The sequence below is a fragment of the Mesoplodon bidens genome (assembly GCF_964165515.1).
Source record: "Mesoplodon bidens genome assembly, chromosome: 9".
Classification (NCBI taxonomy): domain Eukaryota; kingdom Metazoa; phylum Chordata; class Mammalia; order Artiodactyla; family Ziphiidae; genus Mesoplodon; species Mesoplodon bidens.
Genome location: NC_138166.1, coordinates 9,712,771 through 9,730,280, shown reverse-complemented (window position 1 = coordinate 9,730,280; position 17,510 = coordinate 9,712,771). Strand labels below are relative to the sequence as shown.

General features: G+C 38.1%; 1 protein-coding gene across 1 annotated transcript in view; it reads left to right on the top strand.

Annotated features, from left to right (window-relative positions):
• RELN (reelin) overlaps positions 1-17,510 on the top strand; it is a 532,619-nt gene that overhangs the window by 146,745 nt on the left and 368,364 nt on the right. Inside the window, exon 3 of the mRNA XM_081244879.1 lies at positions 3,453-3,588. Coding sequence (XP_081101005.1) covers positions 3,453-3,588 — 136 coding nt within the window. The remainder of the gene's footprint in view (positions 1-3,452; positions 3,589-17,510) is intronic.

Here is a 17,510-nt window from a genome sequence, read left to right as displayed (position 1 = left end):
CAAGTATTTGTCTTCATCATATTAGTTTCCTCATGGGTAAAATAGAGAAAATAACAGCTCCTACTGCATAGGATTGTTAAGAGCCTTAAACAAGTAAATATTCATGAAATGCTTAGAATAGTGTCAGGCCATAGTAAGTGCTCAATAAACATTAGTTGTCATTATTACAATTGTCCACATTAATCACTCTCTCTCCTCTTTTGTATTTTTCACAAATACCACCCAGTTAGCACTTACTTATTTTCTAGTTGTTCTATTTATAATGTTAGTTTATTCCAGTTTTCTCGTCCCAGCTGAAGTCATTTCAAGGTAGGGACAATGTTCTATATTTCTTCTGTGTACCTCCATAGGGCCTAACCCAATGTTTGATGCAACACAGGGATTCTGTAAATACTGTTTTTTTCTGCTGATTCACTCAGAATGTCTGGGAACCAGTATTTATTCAATCTGTTTAGGTGATGCTTCTGTGTAGCCAAGTTGGAGAACTGCTGTGCTAGACGGTTGGATTGCAAGAATGTCATCCTGTAGGGTATTTACCCAGGGAAGGGCATGAGGCAATTGCAACTCTATAGCTACCTTTTAAAATTCTGTCAAGTAATATGCAGTCTAGACATGACTCACTTTCTAAGAGGAGCTTTGAGGAGTGAGGAGATATTCGAACATGAATTCTGTTACCAAGACTCTGTGACCCTGAAACGTTATTTTGTTTGATTCATTTCCATTCCCACATGATTGTAGCTGGAACTTTTGCTTTCATTTTTGGCCAGGCTGACTCCTGCATATGTATCATTTCCCATACACTGGATCCCTGCTTTATGCCCGACCAGAGGGAAGTGGCAATTCCTGAGTCACGGCTGCTGAGTCTCCTTCAGCACTCTGTGATTTCCTTGGGAGTCTGGAGTCTGTCATCCTCTCTAACCTTGTGGTTTCTCTGGCTTGATGACTTTCATCCTTTTGTCTCAAGATACAGCTTTAAAAATACCCATATATATATATATATATATATATATATATATATATACTTGAGAAAAGTAACATCATTAGGATTTGTCAAAATATAGACTTGTTCTTCTATTTCTTTAGCCAGTATGACCTATTCTGAACAACTTGCTATTCTAGAAGATTCTATTTCATTAGTTGATGTAATGTGTATAATTTACATTGTCTTTTATTTTTATAGTTAAATTATTCTTGTATTTATTTAGAAAATATTTCTTGAGTATCTGTGATGTGCCAGACATTGTGATAGTCGCTTCAAATATAAAGATTAAAGACCTAGTCCCTCATAGACTCCCTGGAAAGATGGTCCAGGGTATGATGGAGCAATGTGTGAACTGCTGTGATGACATGTAAGCAGGGCACCTATCCAAATACAGGGGTACTGTACCAGATGCTGCCATATGTATTGAGTCATTTAATTCTCACAATAACTTTAGGATGGAGTGGACATGCGTTTTCATTTTAAAGACAGGGAAACTGGATCTCAGAGAGAGTAAGCCATTTGCCCAAGTTCACAAAGCCAACAAGTTAATTTTTTATTTAACTGCCCACTCCTGGCAATGTTTTTTTTTATTAATAAACTTTATTTTTAGAGCAGTTTTAGGTCACAGCAAAATTGAGTAAAACGTTTTTCCATATACCACCCCCCCCCAGCCTCCCAGGCATCCTGCACCACAGTGATACCTTTGTTACAGCAGATGAACCTACATTGACACATCATTGTCACTCAAAGTCCATACTTTACATTAGGTTTCGTTCTTGGTGTTGTGTATTCACCATTGCACTATTATAAAGAATAGTTTCACTGACCTACAAATCCTCTATGCTCTGCCTAGTCATACCTCCCTCCTTCCCTCCTCACCCCGGCAACCACTGTCTCCAGAATTTTACCTTTTCTAGAATGTCACATAGTTGGAATCATACAACATGTAATTCTTTCATATTGGCTTCTTTCATTTAGTACTATGTACTTATTTATTCATGTCTTTTCATGGCTTGGTAGCTCATTTCCTTTTAACTCTGAAAAATATTCTATTGTTTGGATGTACCAGTTTATCCATTCACTTAATAAAGGATATCTTGGTTATTTCCAAGTTTTGACAGTTATGAATAAAACTGCTATATACATCCATATGCAGGTTTTTGAGTGGATATAAAATTTCAGTTTATTTGAGTGAATACCAAGGAGTGTGATTTCTGGATTATGTGGTAAGAATATGTTGATTTTTGTAAGAAAACACCGAGCTGTCTTCCAAAATGGCTATACCATTTTGCATTCTCACCAGCAATGAATAAGTTACTGTAGTTTCACATCCTTACCAGCATTTGGAATTGTCAGTGTTTTGGACTTCGGTTGAATATTAGGTGTGTAGAGGCATTTCATTGTTTTAATTTGCAATTCTCTAATGACATATGATGTTGAACATCTTTTTGTATGCTTATTTGCCATTTATATATCTTTTTTGGTGAGATCTTTTGCCTACTTTAAAAAATCAAGTTTTTCATTTTCTTAGTGTTGAGTTATCTATTAATATTTTATATCTGAGGTAAACATAAGAGAATCACCTTATTAAAAAAAAAAAGCATCTCCTGATAGCTCAACTGGGAGCTGACTTGGTATTCAGCTAGGCCATGATGTTCTCGTGTTGAACATGAGCAGTTTCATAGGTCATCCACTCTGAGACAGTTGTGGTTTGAGGCAAAAACAAGATCACCTTGTAATCATGCCTGAACACAGACAAAAGCAAGAACATGGTGCAAACCACAAAAATGACCAACATCACCTCTCCATATTAACGCTCCGCTGCTTTTTTATCGATCTCAGCTTTAGCCCTACTCCATTCCTCATGTCTCATAGGTAAAAATTAAGATACTCAGTGATAAAATTGCTCCCACTTTCTGATAGTACCAAATCCAGAAGCAAAACCATCTTTACCTGGAACCTCCCCAACAAGACTGAGGGGGTCCCCAGGATGCAGGACTTTCAGTACTACAATCGGGAAATTCCTGGGCCAGCTTGATCACCCTACTCTCTAAAATAACCTAACACAAGCCCAAATATTTTAACAAGCTCCTCCTAACATCCTCATACTGAGATACCTCCAAGTTCCCAATAGTATTTGGTCTCCATTGCTGCAAACACTTCAAATAAATCCAACCTTGTTATACTGTGTTCCTGGTGGTCTTTGTTGATGGGCAAAGACCAGTCAACAAAATCAAAATGAAGCAAATACTATAGCAATAATTTAGTAGATTGCTCCTTAACAATAATGTTTTAAACAATTCATTTCCTTTTGACAATAGGAAGTGGAAAATTGCGTAACTTATGGGGAAGCCAAACAGCATGTTGAATCTTAACATAAAAGAAAAATGTCCAGAAAATATTATTATGCCATCATAAGGACTTTGTTTTATTGTTTTTATAACAACTTTCCTTCCTTTCTGTTTGTCAGGGATCATGTCTGACCACCAGTTTGGTAACCAGTTTATGTGCAGTGTGGTGGCCTCTCATGTGAGTCATCTGCCCACAACCAACCTCAGCTTCGTCTGGATTGCTCCACCTGCTGGCACAGGCTGTGTGAATTTCATGTAAGTACCCAAAATGTCTGTGACTGGTACAGAAGGCAAATGTGTTACCAAACCAAACTTGGGTCCACTCGCCTGCACACAGTAAAGCCAATCTATGGACACCAGCTTGTAGTGAAGGGAAGTACAGTGTTTATATCAGGGCACCAAACAAGGAGTCCAGGCAGCTAGTGCTCAAAAGACCTGAACATCCCAGTGGCTTTCAGGGAAAGGTTTTTTAAAGACAGGGTGAGGGAGAGGGTTGTGGGGTATGTGATCAGCTCATGGACATTCTTCTGATTGGTTGATGGCAAGGTAATCAGGAGTTGATATTATCAGCCTCTGGTTCCAACTGGTCTGGGGTCAAGATGTTTGTGGGCAGCATACAGTTAACCACCTGGTGGGGGTTTCAGTATCTGCACAGCAGCTCAGAGGACATGTCTCAGAATATTATCTATAGCCCTTGAGGAGGAACTAAAGGTCCATGACTAAACTATTATAATTTTGTCTTGCTTGGCTGTTTGCCTTTGTTTCCACATTTTCTTACTTCTCTGATTAAATTTATGCTTTGGCACTCAGGGAAGGCCTAGGAGGCTAAAGTTTTTCTACAAGTAAGAGGCAGGTGTAGGACATGGGGTGGTCTGTCCTGGGAAGGCCCCATAGGGTCCTGCTAGGTTACAAATATACTTCTCATGAGGTTACATATACAGTCACTATTTAAATGTATTATTTTAACAGATTTAACCTTAATTAAAGCCTCTCATTTTGGTGTCAAAAGAGGCCAAAACTGTAAAAAAAAAAAAAAAGTAATTTTAGCAGTTTATTTTTGCATATTTATTTATACCTCAGGAGATCTAAATTGGATTTTAGCTGATTAAAATACACAATAAGATAAAAGTATGTGAAGAAATCAAGGCAATAGGAAAATGATATTCAGAAAATAAGATGAAAACAGGTACAAAAAAATGCTGTGAGTCTCCATACATGGTTTAGAAGAAGACCACAGATTAGAGATTTAGCTTTTAGCTTTCTAGCCACTAGTGCCAAGAGGAAAATGTGATCAGTTAGCTGATTCATGGTGGTAAGAAGTCAGAACTCTATAGAAACCTACTGAATCTCTCCTATGCTTTCATTAAGAGGAAACAGATAAATGTAGTGAGCAATGTCCCAACAGCATCCTTAGATAAACTCTGAACTACGGTTCAAAGTCTGTGACTTGTGACATCTCTCAATATAGACTGTTCCCCTACCCTTGCCTTACAATCTCTGTTCCTCATCTTTCATAGTCGTCTCTTTTTCCCCCATAGCCCTTTGTTCACTTCTAACACATGATATACTTCATTTATTTAATTATTTATGTTATTTATTGTGTGACCGTTCCTGCTGAAATGCAAGTTCCTTGAAGGCAAGAATGCATTTCTATTTTGTTCACTGATTTGCCCCAGTTGTCTAGTACAGTCTCTGTAAGCATTTACTAAATATGTCTTGAATGGATGAGTAGGCCAATGGAACAAGGTCAAAGGCAATTCAGAAACAGCTATTCTATGGGCAGTCAGGTGAAACAGAGCTGGAATTCATCTTGAATAGTGTTCTATTCCAACCTTCTACTCAGACAACAAAATCCCATAAAACCTGCATACTCCAAAATTTACCACTACCTTTTCTTCTCCCTTAATAATACACTGTTGACTGTCAAGGGTTTATATCACATCACTGATTATATACTCTCTCCCTATCCTCTGGGTCAGGGGTCACCAACCCCCCCCCCACAGTCCGGAGACCAATAGCGGCCTGTTAAGAACCAGTCTGCACAGCAGGAAGTGAGCAGCGAGCGAGGAGCGAAGCTTTCTCTGCTGTTCCCCATCACTCCCCATCACTTGCATACCTCCTGAACCATCTCCTCCCACCCCGCCGTGTCCTCCACGAAATCGGTCCCTGGTGCCAAGATGGTTGGGGACCACTGCTCTGGGTTACTCAGGCTGCAAACGTGAGATTCATCCCACCCAGGTGGTTGACATTTAATCCCATCATTTTCTCCCTCAGAAAGTTTTTCACACTTGAACCCTTTCCTTCCAGTACCTCTTGCTAAGATGATTGCAGTAGCTTCCTAACTGGTCTGTTCACCTCCAGCCTATTTCCCATCCAGTCCATCTTCCACATTGTTGTCTATTTAATCTTACTAAGGCACAAGTGCTCAAAACTTGGATATCCTAAGACTTCCTTCTAAAGGCCAGCCCTTGGGCATTGGTTTCAAGGTTCTTCCAAATCTTGCTGTTTATCACCTTCTCTCGTCTCCCATAGCCTGCACCTCCTGATGGGCACAAATTGGCAGTACTTCCCACAATTCCCTATACATTCCATGACTTTCTCTCTTTCTCCATGCTTTTCCCTTAGCCTAGAACGCTTTATTCTCTCAAATTCAATTGTTAAATTCCTATTCTTCCTTCAAGCTGGCATTCTTAAAAAATCTTCTGTAAAGCTTCTAAGACATCAGCAACAGAAGTGATGTGTATTGTCACATTTTGCTTGTAACTCTATTATAATGCTGACTATATTTTACTCTATATTTATTTGAGTTAATTTCTTGCCTTTTCTATTAGATTAGATTGGATAAGGACAAATTCTTATTTATTCATGATTCCTCCACAGTTGGTTCAAGGACTTATACATAGAATTCACAGAAAATGCCCTTTGAATTCTGTATCCTGGGAAGGTGGGGGTTATTGGTTATAGGACCTCCCATGTATGCTCAAGTCCCATATGTGAAACGGCATGGTACAGCAGACCCTCTGTATCTGTGGTTTCTTCATCCAGAGATTCAACCCACCATGGAAGCAAAATCCAGGGATACGGAGAGCCAGCTGTATCTGATGTACACTGTTGTCTTTTTCTTTAGTTTAATAGTAAGCTCTGACTCTCTCTTTCGGCATGCTTTATCTTACTCATGTTGGCACTTGTTAGGGGAATTTAAATTCTTGCCATGCATAACTTCTTCATTTAAACAAGAATTACTTTTTTGAAAGAACACAAATTAAATCTATGCCAGCAATACAGAACTGCCTATGTCCAAATAGATATAGTTATTCATTTAACCTGTTTTAAAATGATATTTGATGGCTTATGGCCTCACTGTTGCTGGGATATCAAATTGTATTCTCTTCTGATAAATAATGTAGATATTGTTTTGGGGGTGCCCTCAAAATACATGGTATAGGCCAAGTGAATCTGAGACTTCATTTTCCCACCCATTATATAAGGTTAGTAATAATTTCCTGAAAAGGGTTTTTATGAGCATGCAGACTCCTGGATCTAGTCCTCAGCTTTGCAGGAAGTCCAGAGTCTTCAGAGGTGATCAGCCTCAAATCAGGGACTCCCCAAACCAAAAACAAAATTGGAAGATGCTGATAAATAACCAAGGAACTGGACGTTGGTTCAAGATGGCGGAGTAGAAGGACATGCTCTCACTCCCTCTTTCGAAACCACTGGAATCACAACTAACTGCTGAATAGTCATAGACAGGAAGACACTGGAACTCACCGAAAAAGATACCCCACATGCAAAGACAAAGAAGAAGCCGCAATGAGACAGTAGGAGGGGCGCAATCCCAATAAAACCAAATCCCATAACTGCTGGGTGGGTGACTCACAAACGGGAGAACACTTATACCACAGAAGCCCACCCACTGGAGTGAAGGTTCTGAGCCACACATCAGGCTTCCCAACCTGGGGTCCGGCAACGGGAGGAGGAATTCCTAGAGAATCAGACTTTGAAGGCTAACGGGATTTGATTGCAGGACTTCGACAAGACCGGCAGAAACAGAGACTCCACTCTTGGAGGGCACGCGCAAAGTAGTGTGCGAATCGGGACCCAGGGGAAGGAGCAGTGACCCCAAGGGAGACTGAACCAGACCTACCTGCTAGTGTTGGAGGGTCTCCTGTAGAGGTGGGGGGCAGCTGTGGCTCACCAAGGGACAAGGACACTGGCAGCAGAAGTTCTGGGAAGTACTTCTTGGTGTGAGCCCCCCCCCCAGAGTCCACCATTAGCCCCACCAAAGAGCCCGGGTAGGCTACAGTGTTGGGTCGCCTCAGGCCAAACAACCAACAGGGAGGGAACCCAGCCCCACCCATAATGAGACAAGTGGATTAAAGTTTTACTGAGCTCTGCTCACCAGAGCAACAGCCAGCTCTACCTACCACCAGTCCCTCCCATCAGGAAACTTGCACAAGTCTCTTAGATAGTCTCCTCCACCAGAGGGCAGACAGTAGAAGCAAGAACTACAATCCTGCAGCCTGTGGTACAAAAACCACATTCACAGAAAGATAGACAACATGAAAAGGCAGAGGGCTATGTACCAGATGAAGGAAGAAGATAAAACCCCAGAAAAACAACTAAATGAAAGGGAGATAGGCAATCTTCCAGAAAAAGAATTCAGAATAATGATAGTGAAGATGATCCAGGACCTCGGGAAAAAAATGGAGGCAAATATCGAGGAGATGCAAGAAATGTTTAACAAAGATCTAGAAGATTTAAAGAACAAACAAACAGAGATGAACAAAACAATAACTGAAATGAAAACTACAGTAGAAAGAATCCATAGCAAAATAACTGAGGCAGAAGAACGGATAAGTGACCTGGAAGACAGAATGGTGGAATTCACTGCTGTGGAACAGAACAGAATAAAGAAAAAAGAATGAAAAGAAATGAAGACAGCCTAAGAGACCTCTGGGACAACATTAAATGCAACAACATTCGCATTATAGGGGTCCCAGAAGGAGAAGAGAGAGAGAAAGGACCTGAGAAAATATTTGAAGAGATTATAGTTGAAAACTTCCCTAACATGGGAAAGGAAATAGCCACCCAAGTCCAGGAAGTGCAGAGAGTCCCACACAGGGTAAACCCAAGGAGAAACACACCAAGATACATAGTAATAAAATTGGCAAAAATTAAAGAAAAAAGAACATTATTGAAAGCAGCAAGGGACAAACGACAAATAACAAACAAGGGAACTCCCATAAGGTTAACAGCTGATTTCTCAGCAGAAACTCTACAAGCCAGAAGGGAGTGGCATGATATACTTAAAGTGATGAAAGGGAAGAACCTACAACCAGATTACTCTACCCAGCAGAGACCTCATTCAGATTCGATGGAGAAATCAAAAGCTTTATAGACAAGCAAAAGATAAGAGAATTCAGCACCACCAAACCAGCTCTACAACAAATGCTAAAGGAACTTCTCTAACTGAGAAACACAAGAGAAGAAAAGGACCTAAAAAAACAAACCCAAAACAATTAAGAAAATGGTCGTAGGAACATACATATCGATAATTACCTTAAACGTGAATGGATTAAATGCTCCAACCAAAAGACACAGGCTTGCTGAATGGATACAAAAACAAGACCCATATATATGCTACCTACAAGAGACCCACTTCAGACCTAGGGACACATACAGACTGAAAGTGAAGGGATGGAAAAAGATATTCCGTGCAAATGGAAATCAAAAGAAAGCTGGAGTAGCAATACTCATGTCAGATAAAATAGACTTTAAAATAAAGACTGTTATAAGAGACAAAGAAGGACACTACATAATGATCAAGGGATCAAACCAAGAAGAAGATATAGATATAATAATTATAAATATATATGCAACCAACATAGGAGCACTTCAATACATAAGGCAACCTCTAACAGCTATAAAAGAGGAAATAGACAATAACACAATAATAGTAGGGGACTTTAACACCTCACTTACACCAATGGACTGATCATCCAAAATGAAAATAAATAAGGAAACACAAGCTTTAAATGACACAATAGACCAGATAGATTTAATTGATATTTATAGGACATTCCATCCAAAAACAGCAGAATACACTTTCTTCTCAAGTGTGCAAGGAACATTCTCCAGGATAGATCACATATTTGGTCACAAATCAAGCCTCAGTAAATTTAAGAATATTGAAATCATATCAAGCATCTTTTCTGACCACGATGCTATGAGATTAGAAATGAATCACAGGGGGAAGAAACGTAAAAAACACAAACACATGGAGGCTAAACAATATGTTACTAAATAACCAAGAGATCACTGAAGAAATCAAAGAGGAAATAAAAAAATACCTAGAGACAAATGACAGTGAAAACACGATGATCCAAAACCTATGGGATGCAGCAAAAGCAGTTCTAAGAGGGAAGTTCATAGCTATACAAGCCTACCTCAAGAAACAAGAAAAATCTCAAATAAACAATCTAACGTTACACCTAAAGGAACTAGAGAAAGAAGAACAAAGAAAACCCAAAGTCAGCAGAAAGAAAGAAATCATAAAGATCAGAGCAGAAATAAATGAAATAGAAACAGAGAAAATAATAGCAAAGATCAATAAAACTAAAAATTGGTTCTTTGAGAAGATAAGCAAAATTGATAAACCATTAGCCAGACTCATCAAGAAAAAGAGGGCCAGGACTCAAATCAATAAAATGAGAAATGAAAAAGGAGAAGTTACAACAGACACCACAGAAATACAAAGCATCCTAAGAGACTACTACAAGCAACTCTATGCCAATAAAATGGACAACCTGGAAGAAGTGGACAAATTCTTAGAAAGATATAACCTTCCAAGACTGAACCATTAAGAAATAGAATATATGAACAGACCAATCACAAGTAATGAAATTGAAACTGTGATTAAAAATCTTCCAACAAACAAAAGTCCAGGACCAGATGGCTTCACAGGTGAGTTCTATCAAACATTTAGAGAAGAGCTAACACCCATCCTTCTCAAACTCTTCCAAAAAATTGCAGAAGAAACACTCCCAAACTCATTCTATGAGGCCACCATCACCTTGATACCAATACCAGACCAAGATACTACAAAAAAGAAAACTACAAACCACTATCACTGATGAATATAGATGCAGAAATCAACAAAATACTAGCAAACAGAGTCCAACAACACATTAAAAGGATCATACACCATGATCAAGTGGGATTTATCCCAGGGTTGCAAGGATTCTTCAATATACACAAATCAATCAATATGATACAGCATATTAACAAATTGAAGAATAAAAACCATATGATCATCTCAATAGATGCAGAAAAAGCTTTTGACAAAATTCAACACCCATTTATGATAAAAACTCTCCAGGAAGTGGGCACAGAAGAAATCTACTTCAACATAATAAAGGCCATATATGACAAACCCACAGTAAACATCGTTCTCAATGGTGAAAAACTGAAAGCATTTCCTCTAAGATCAGGAACAAGATGAGGATGTCCACTCTTACCACTGTTACTCAACATAGTCTTGGAAATCCTAGCCACGGCAATCAGAGAAGAAAAAGAAATAAAAGGAATACAAATTGGAAAAGAAGTAGTAAAACTGTCACTGTTTGCAGATGATATGATACTATAGATAGAGAATCCTGAAGATGCCACCAGAAAACTACTAGAGCTAATCAATGAATTTGGTAAAGTAGCAGGATACAAAATTAATGCACAGAAATCTCTTGCATTCCTATACACTAAGGATGAAAAATCTGAAAGAGAAATGAAGGAAACACTCCCATTTACAATTGCAACAAAAAGAATAAAATACCTAGGAATAAACCTACCTAGGGGTACAAAAACCTGTATGCAGAAAACTGTAAGACACTGATGAAAGAAATTAAAGGTGATACCAACAGATGGAGAGATATACCATGTTCTTGGATTGGAAGAATCAATATTGTGGAAATGACTCTACTACCCAAAGCAATCTACAGATTCAGTGCAATCCCTATCAAATTCCCAATGGCATTTTTCACAGAAATAGAACAAGGAATCTTAAAATTTGTATGGAGACTCAAAAGACCCCGAATAGCCAAGGCAGTCTTGAGGGAAAAAAACGGAGCTGGAAGAATCAGACTCCCTGACTTCAGACTATACTACAAAGCTACAGTCATCAAGACAATATGGTACTGGCACAAAAACAGAAATATAGATCAATGGAACAGTATAGAAAGCCCAGAGATAAACCCACGCACCTATGGTCAACTAATCTATGACAAAGGAGGCAAGGATATACAATGGAGAAAAGCCAGTCTTTCAATAATTGGTGCTGTGAAAACTGGATAGCTACTTGTAAAAGAATGAAATTAGAACACTCCCTAACACCATACAGAAAAATAAACAAAATGGATTAGAGACCTAAATATAAGACCGGGCAGTGTAAAACTCTTAGAGGAAAACATAGGAAGAACACTCTGACATAAATCACAGCAAGATATTTTTTGATCCACCTCCTAGAGTAATGGAAATAAAAACAAAAATAAACAAATGGGACCTAATGAAACTTCAAAGCTTTTGCACAACAAAGGAAACCATAAACAAGACAACAAGATAACCCTCAGAATGGGAGAAAATATTTGCAAATGAATCATCGAGCGAAGGATTAATCTCCAAAATATATAAACAGCACATGCAGCTCAATATTAAAAAAACAAACAACCCAATCCAAAAATGGGCAGAAGACCTAAATAGACCTTTCTCCAAAGAAGACATACAGATGGCCAAGAAGCACATGAAAAGCTGCTCAACATCACTAATTATTAGAGAAATGCAAATCAAAACTACCATGAAGTATCACCTCACACCAGTTAGAATGGGCATCATCAGAAAATCTACAAACAACAAATGCTGGAGAGGGTGTGGACAAAAGGGAACCCTCTTGCACTGTCGGTGGGAATGTAAATTGATACAGCCACTATGGCGAACAGTATGGAGGTTCCTTAAAGAACTAAAAATAGAATTACCATATGACCCAGCAATCCCACTACTGGGCATATACCCTGAGAAAACCATAATTCAAAAAGACACATGCACCCCAATGTTCATTGCAGCACTATTTACAATAGCCCGGTCATGGAAGCAACCTAAATGCCCATCAACAGACAAATGGATAAAGACGATGTGGTACATATATACAATGGAATATTACTCAGCCATGAAAAGGAATGAAGTTGGGTCATTTGTAGTGACGTGGATGGATCTAGAGAGTGTCATACAGAGTGAATTAAGTCAGAAAGAGAAAAACAAATATCGTGTATTAATGCATATATGTTGAACCTAGAAAATGGTACAGGTAATCCGGTTTGCAGAGCAGAAATTGAGATACAGATGTAAATAACAAACGTATGGACACCAAGGGGGGAAAGCGGTGGGGTTGGGGGTCGTGGTGTGATGAATTGGGAGATTGGGATTGACATGTATACACTGATGTGTATAGAATGGATGACTAATACGAAAATAAATAAATAAATAAACAAAAAAAGAGCAGAGAAGTACACTGCTAAATACTTAAAAAGGTTTGTCATATAGTTTCTTAACTATAAAAGATAAATGGATCTTGAAAATGACAAATATTGGTTTTTTTACTTGATATATCTGATTTGCACTCCTCCAAATCAACTGGTTTTAAGTACTCAAAATCCCAGTGCTTTTATAACTGTTAATGCTTCTTTTTTAATAAATTAATTTATTTTAAAAAATAACCAAGGTACGGGAAAGGTATTCCCTTAGTGTTTTTTCCCACACATTCTCTGACAATAATTAGCTGGGGAATTTGCCAAAATACAAATTCCCTGTCCCAGAGAATCATGTTCTCCAGAAGAGGGGGTCTGGGGATCTATCTTTTAAACTCACACTCCAGGTGATTCTTACCAGGGAAGTCTGAGAAACATTGTAGTTTAATACATTGTCTTTCTGGTATTGATTTATGGTAGGAGGAGAAATATATATTTTTAGTTCCCAGGTTTTTTAAAAAAAATATCTATCATCTAGGGTATCCTCTTTATGGTATCAGTAATGTTAGAAACCAAATTATAATCAGAAGTGACTTGGCAAGCATAATGTAGGTATTTTAAGTCAGCCCCAAACAGTATTTTATTAGCAGTTGGTAAAAAAATACAGCTTGGTTAGAAGTAATTTTTACTGATTACAAAGGGGTTTACACACCCTCACTTGTATTTCATAATAAAATTTTGATGATGCAATTTGCACTTTTTAGCATTCTTAATAAATGTTTGAGTCTCTGTTTATTGTAAGCCATGACTATGTTGAATCTTACATAGAGTAGCTGCTTCCTATGTGGGCAAGACGTTTTTGTTGATCTCTTTTCCTAATTAGTTTGTGAGAGAGTACAGGAAAACTGAAGATTGGACGTGGACCACTGAACAATTCATTTGAAATTTTCTGAACTCAAGTCTTGCAATTTCTTACCTTTGTTTCTTACTACAGTATTTATTATGTGTTCAGTAGAGGTATATGTAAGAGTTAATATCTATAATTAGTATGTGCCCAGTAGTACTTGAAGAAGATTGCTAATGTTCAACATTAATGTAAACATTTCACAAAGATAAAATAAAACAACCACCTATGGCATTTGAATATAAATATACTCTGATTCTCTCTTTTCTAACTAACTTCCAAAATTAAAGCTTTTACTTTTTAAGGTAGAGAGAATTACTTTGTAGAAATTAAACTTCAACCAGAGTTATATGCTTTTGTAGTGTGTTTTTTTTTAATTTTTTTTATTTTTTGCTTTATAACAAATTTAATCAGTTATACATATACATATGTTCCCATATCCCCTCCCTTTTGCGTCTCCCTCCCACCCTCCCTATCCCACCCCTCCAGGCGGTCACAAAGCACCGAGCTGATCTCCCTATGCTATGCGGCTGCTTCCCACTAGCTATCTACCTTACGTTTGGTAGTGTATATATGTCCATGCCTCTCTTTCACTTTGTCACAGCTTACCCTTCCCCCTCCCCATATCCTCAAGTCCATTCTCTAGTAGGTCTGTGTCTTTATTCCTGTCTTACCCCTATGTTCTTCATGACATTTTTTTTTCTTAAATTCCATATATATGTGTCAGCATACAGTATTTGTCTTTCTCTTTCTGACTTACTTCACTCTGTATGACAGACTCTAGGTCCATCCACCTCATTACAAATAGCTCAATTTCATTTCTTTTTATGGCTGAGTAATATTCCATTGTATATATGTGCCACATCTTCTTTACCCATTCATCTGATGATGGACACTTAGGTTGTTTCCATCTCCGGGCTATTGTAAATAAGGCTGCTATGAACATTTTGGTACATGTCTCTTTTTGAATTATGGTTTTCTCAGGGTATATGCCCAGTAGTGTAGTGTGTTTTGTATGACGTTTTCATATCATTAGTTAATTCATATCATTATTTAATTTTTCACATGTGTGTTTTCTTTTTTAAATGGGTTTGAAATCCCCGAAGGTCAGGGACTGTGTTAGGTATTTTTATATATCTAATAGTTCTTAATACTGAACTATAGACAATAGAAAGTCCTCAACAAATACTTTTTCTTGCTTTATTTTTTATTTTATTTTATTTATTGAGGTATAGTTGATTTACAACATCGTGTTAGTTTCAGGTGTACAGCACAGTGGTTCAAATATATATATACATACATACATATATACATATTACATATATATTCCTTTTCAGATTCTTTTCCATTATAGGTTATTACAAAATATTGAGTGTAGTCAGTAAATATTTCTTAATAACTAATGACATATTTCATTGATTCTAAAATACAGAAGTTTCTTTTACATTTTGGTATCTCTAAAATTGCGTCTTACATTTGATGGCATCTTACAATTATAATTTGCAGCATGTATTTTACTTTTTTAATTTATATATTTATTTATTTTTGTCTGTGTTGGGTCTTCGTTGCTGCACGCGGGCTCTCTCTAGTTGTGGAGAGCGGGGGCTACTCTTCGTTCAGTGCGCAGGCTTCTCATTGCAGTGGTTTCTCTTGTTGTGGAGCACGGGCTCTAGGCGCGCAGGCTTCAGTAGTTGTGGCTCGTGGGCTCTAGAGCACAGGCTCAGTAGTGGTGGCGCATGGGCTTAGTTGCTCCGCGGCATGTGGGATCTTCCCAGACCAGGGATCAAACCCATGTCCCCTGCACTGGCAGGCAGATTCTTATCCACTGCACCACCAGAAAGCCCTTACTTCTTAATATTATGATTGATGGTGTTTTGGATTTGAAGAAATCCAGCAACTAATATTTATCATTTATCATGTATGTGGTCTCTCTAGAGCTGACAGTTGAATCAACACTGTACCCAATTCTGCAACCTCATATTGGTATAGCCAGTGTATGGTGCAAACTCTGTGATTTTAAAAACCTAGTTATCTATTTAAATCCTTTTTTAAAACACCTCATTGTAAGAACTATGGAACATTTGAAATGAAATTCCAAACAATTATATAATGTGCTGTGTGTGCCTTTCTCAGGGAAGAGTAAGTGGCATGCTGTCTGAATAAGCCAGGTTTTATTGGAAAACCACTTAGCCACATAGTCATTTGGACTCTTTTTTTTTTTTAAACATCTTTATTGGAGTATACTTGCTTTACAGTGAGTGGTGTGTTAGTTTCTGCTTTATAACAAAGTGAATCAGTTATACATATACATATATCCCCATATCTCTTCTCTCTTGCGTCTCCCTCCCTCCCACCCTCCCTATCCCACCCCTCTAGGTGGTCACAAAGCACCGAGCTGATGTCCCTGTGCTATGCGGTTGCTGCCCACTAGCTATCCATTTTACATTTCGTAGTGTATATATGTCCATGCCGCTCTCTCACTTCGTCCCAGCTTAGCCTTGTCCCACCCCGTGTCCTCAACTCCATTCTCTAGATCTACGTCTTTATTCCTGTCCTGCCCCTAGGTCTTCAGAACCATTTTTTTTTTTAGATTCCATCTATATGTGTTAGCATACGGTATTTTTTTTTCTGTTTCTGACTTACTTCACTCTGTATGACAGTCTCTAGGTCCATCCACCCGACTACAAAAAACTCAATTTCGTTTCCTTTTATGGCTGAGTAATATTCCATTGTATATATGTGCTACATCATCTTTATCCATTCATCTGTCGATGGACACTGAGGTTGCTTCCATGTCCTGGCTATTGTAAATAGTGCTGCAGTGAACATTGTGGTACATGTCTCTTTTTGAATTATGGTTTTCTCAGGGTATATGCCCAGTAGTGGGATTGCTGGGTCGTATGGTAGTTCTATTTTTAGTTTTTAAAGGAACCTCCCTACTGTTCTCCATAGTGGCTGTATCAATTTACATTCCCACCAACAGTGCAAGAGGGTTCCCTTTACTCCACACCCTCTGCAGCATTTATTGTTTGTCAATTTTTAGGTGATGGCCATTCTGATTGGTGTGAGGTGATACCTCATTGTAGGTTTGATTTGCATTTCTCTAATAATTAGTGATGTTGAGCATCCTTTCATGTGTTTGTTGGCAATCTGTATATCTTCTTTGGAGAAATGTCTATTTAGGTCTTCTGCGCATTTTTGGATTGGGTTTGTTTTTTTTTTTTTTTTTTTTTTGATGTGGAGCTGCATGAGCTGCTTCTGTATTTTGGAAATTAATCCTTTGTCAGTTGCTTTGCTTGCAAATATTTTCTCCCATTCTGAGGGTTGTCTTTTTGTCTTATTTATGGTTTCCTTTGCTGTGCAAAAGCTTTTCACTTTCATTAAGTCCCATGTGTTTATTTTTGTTTTTATTTCCATTTCTCTCGGAGGTGGGTCAAAAAGGATCTTGCTGTGATTTATGTCATAGAGTGTTCTGCCTATGTTTTCTTCTAAGAGTTTGATAGTATCTGGCCTTACATCTAGGTCTTTAATCCATTTTGAGTTTATTTTTGTGTACAGTGTTAGGGATTGTTCTAATTTCATTTTTTACATGGAGCTGTGCAGTTTTCCCAGCATCACTTATTGAAGAGACTGTCTTTTCTCCATTGTATATCCTTGCCTACTTTGTCATAGATTAGTTGACCATAGGTGCATGGGTTTATCTCTGGGCTTTCTATCCTGTTCCATTGATATGTATTTCTATTTTTGTGCCAGTACCATAT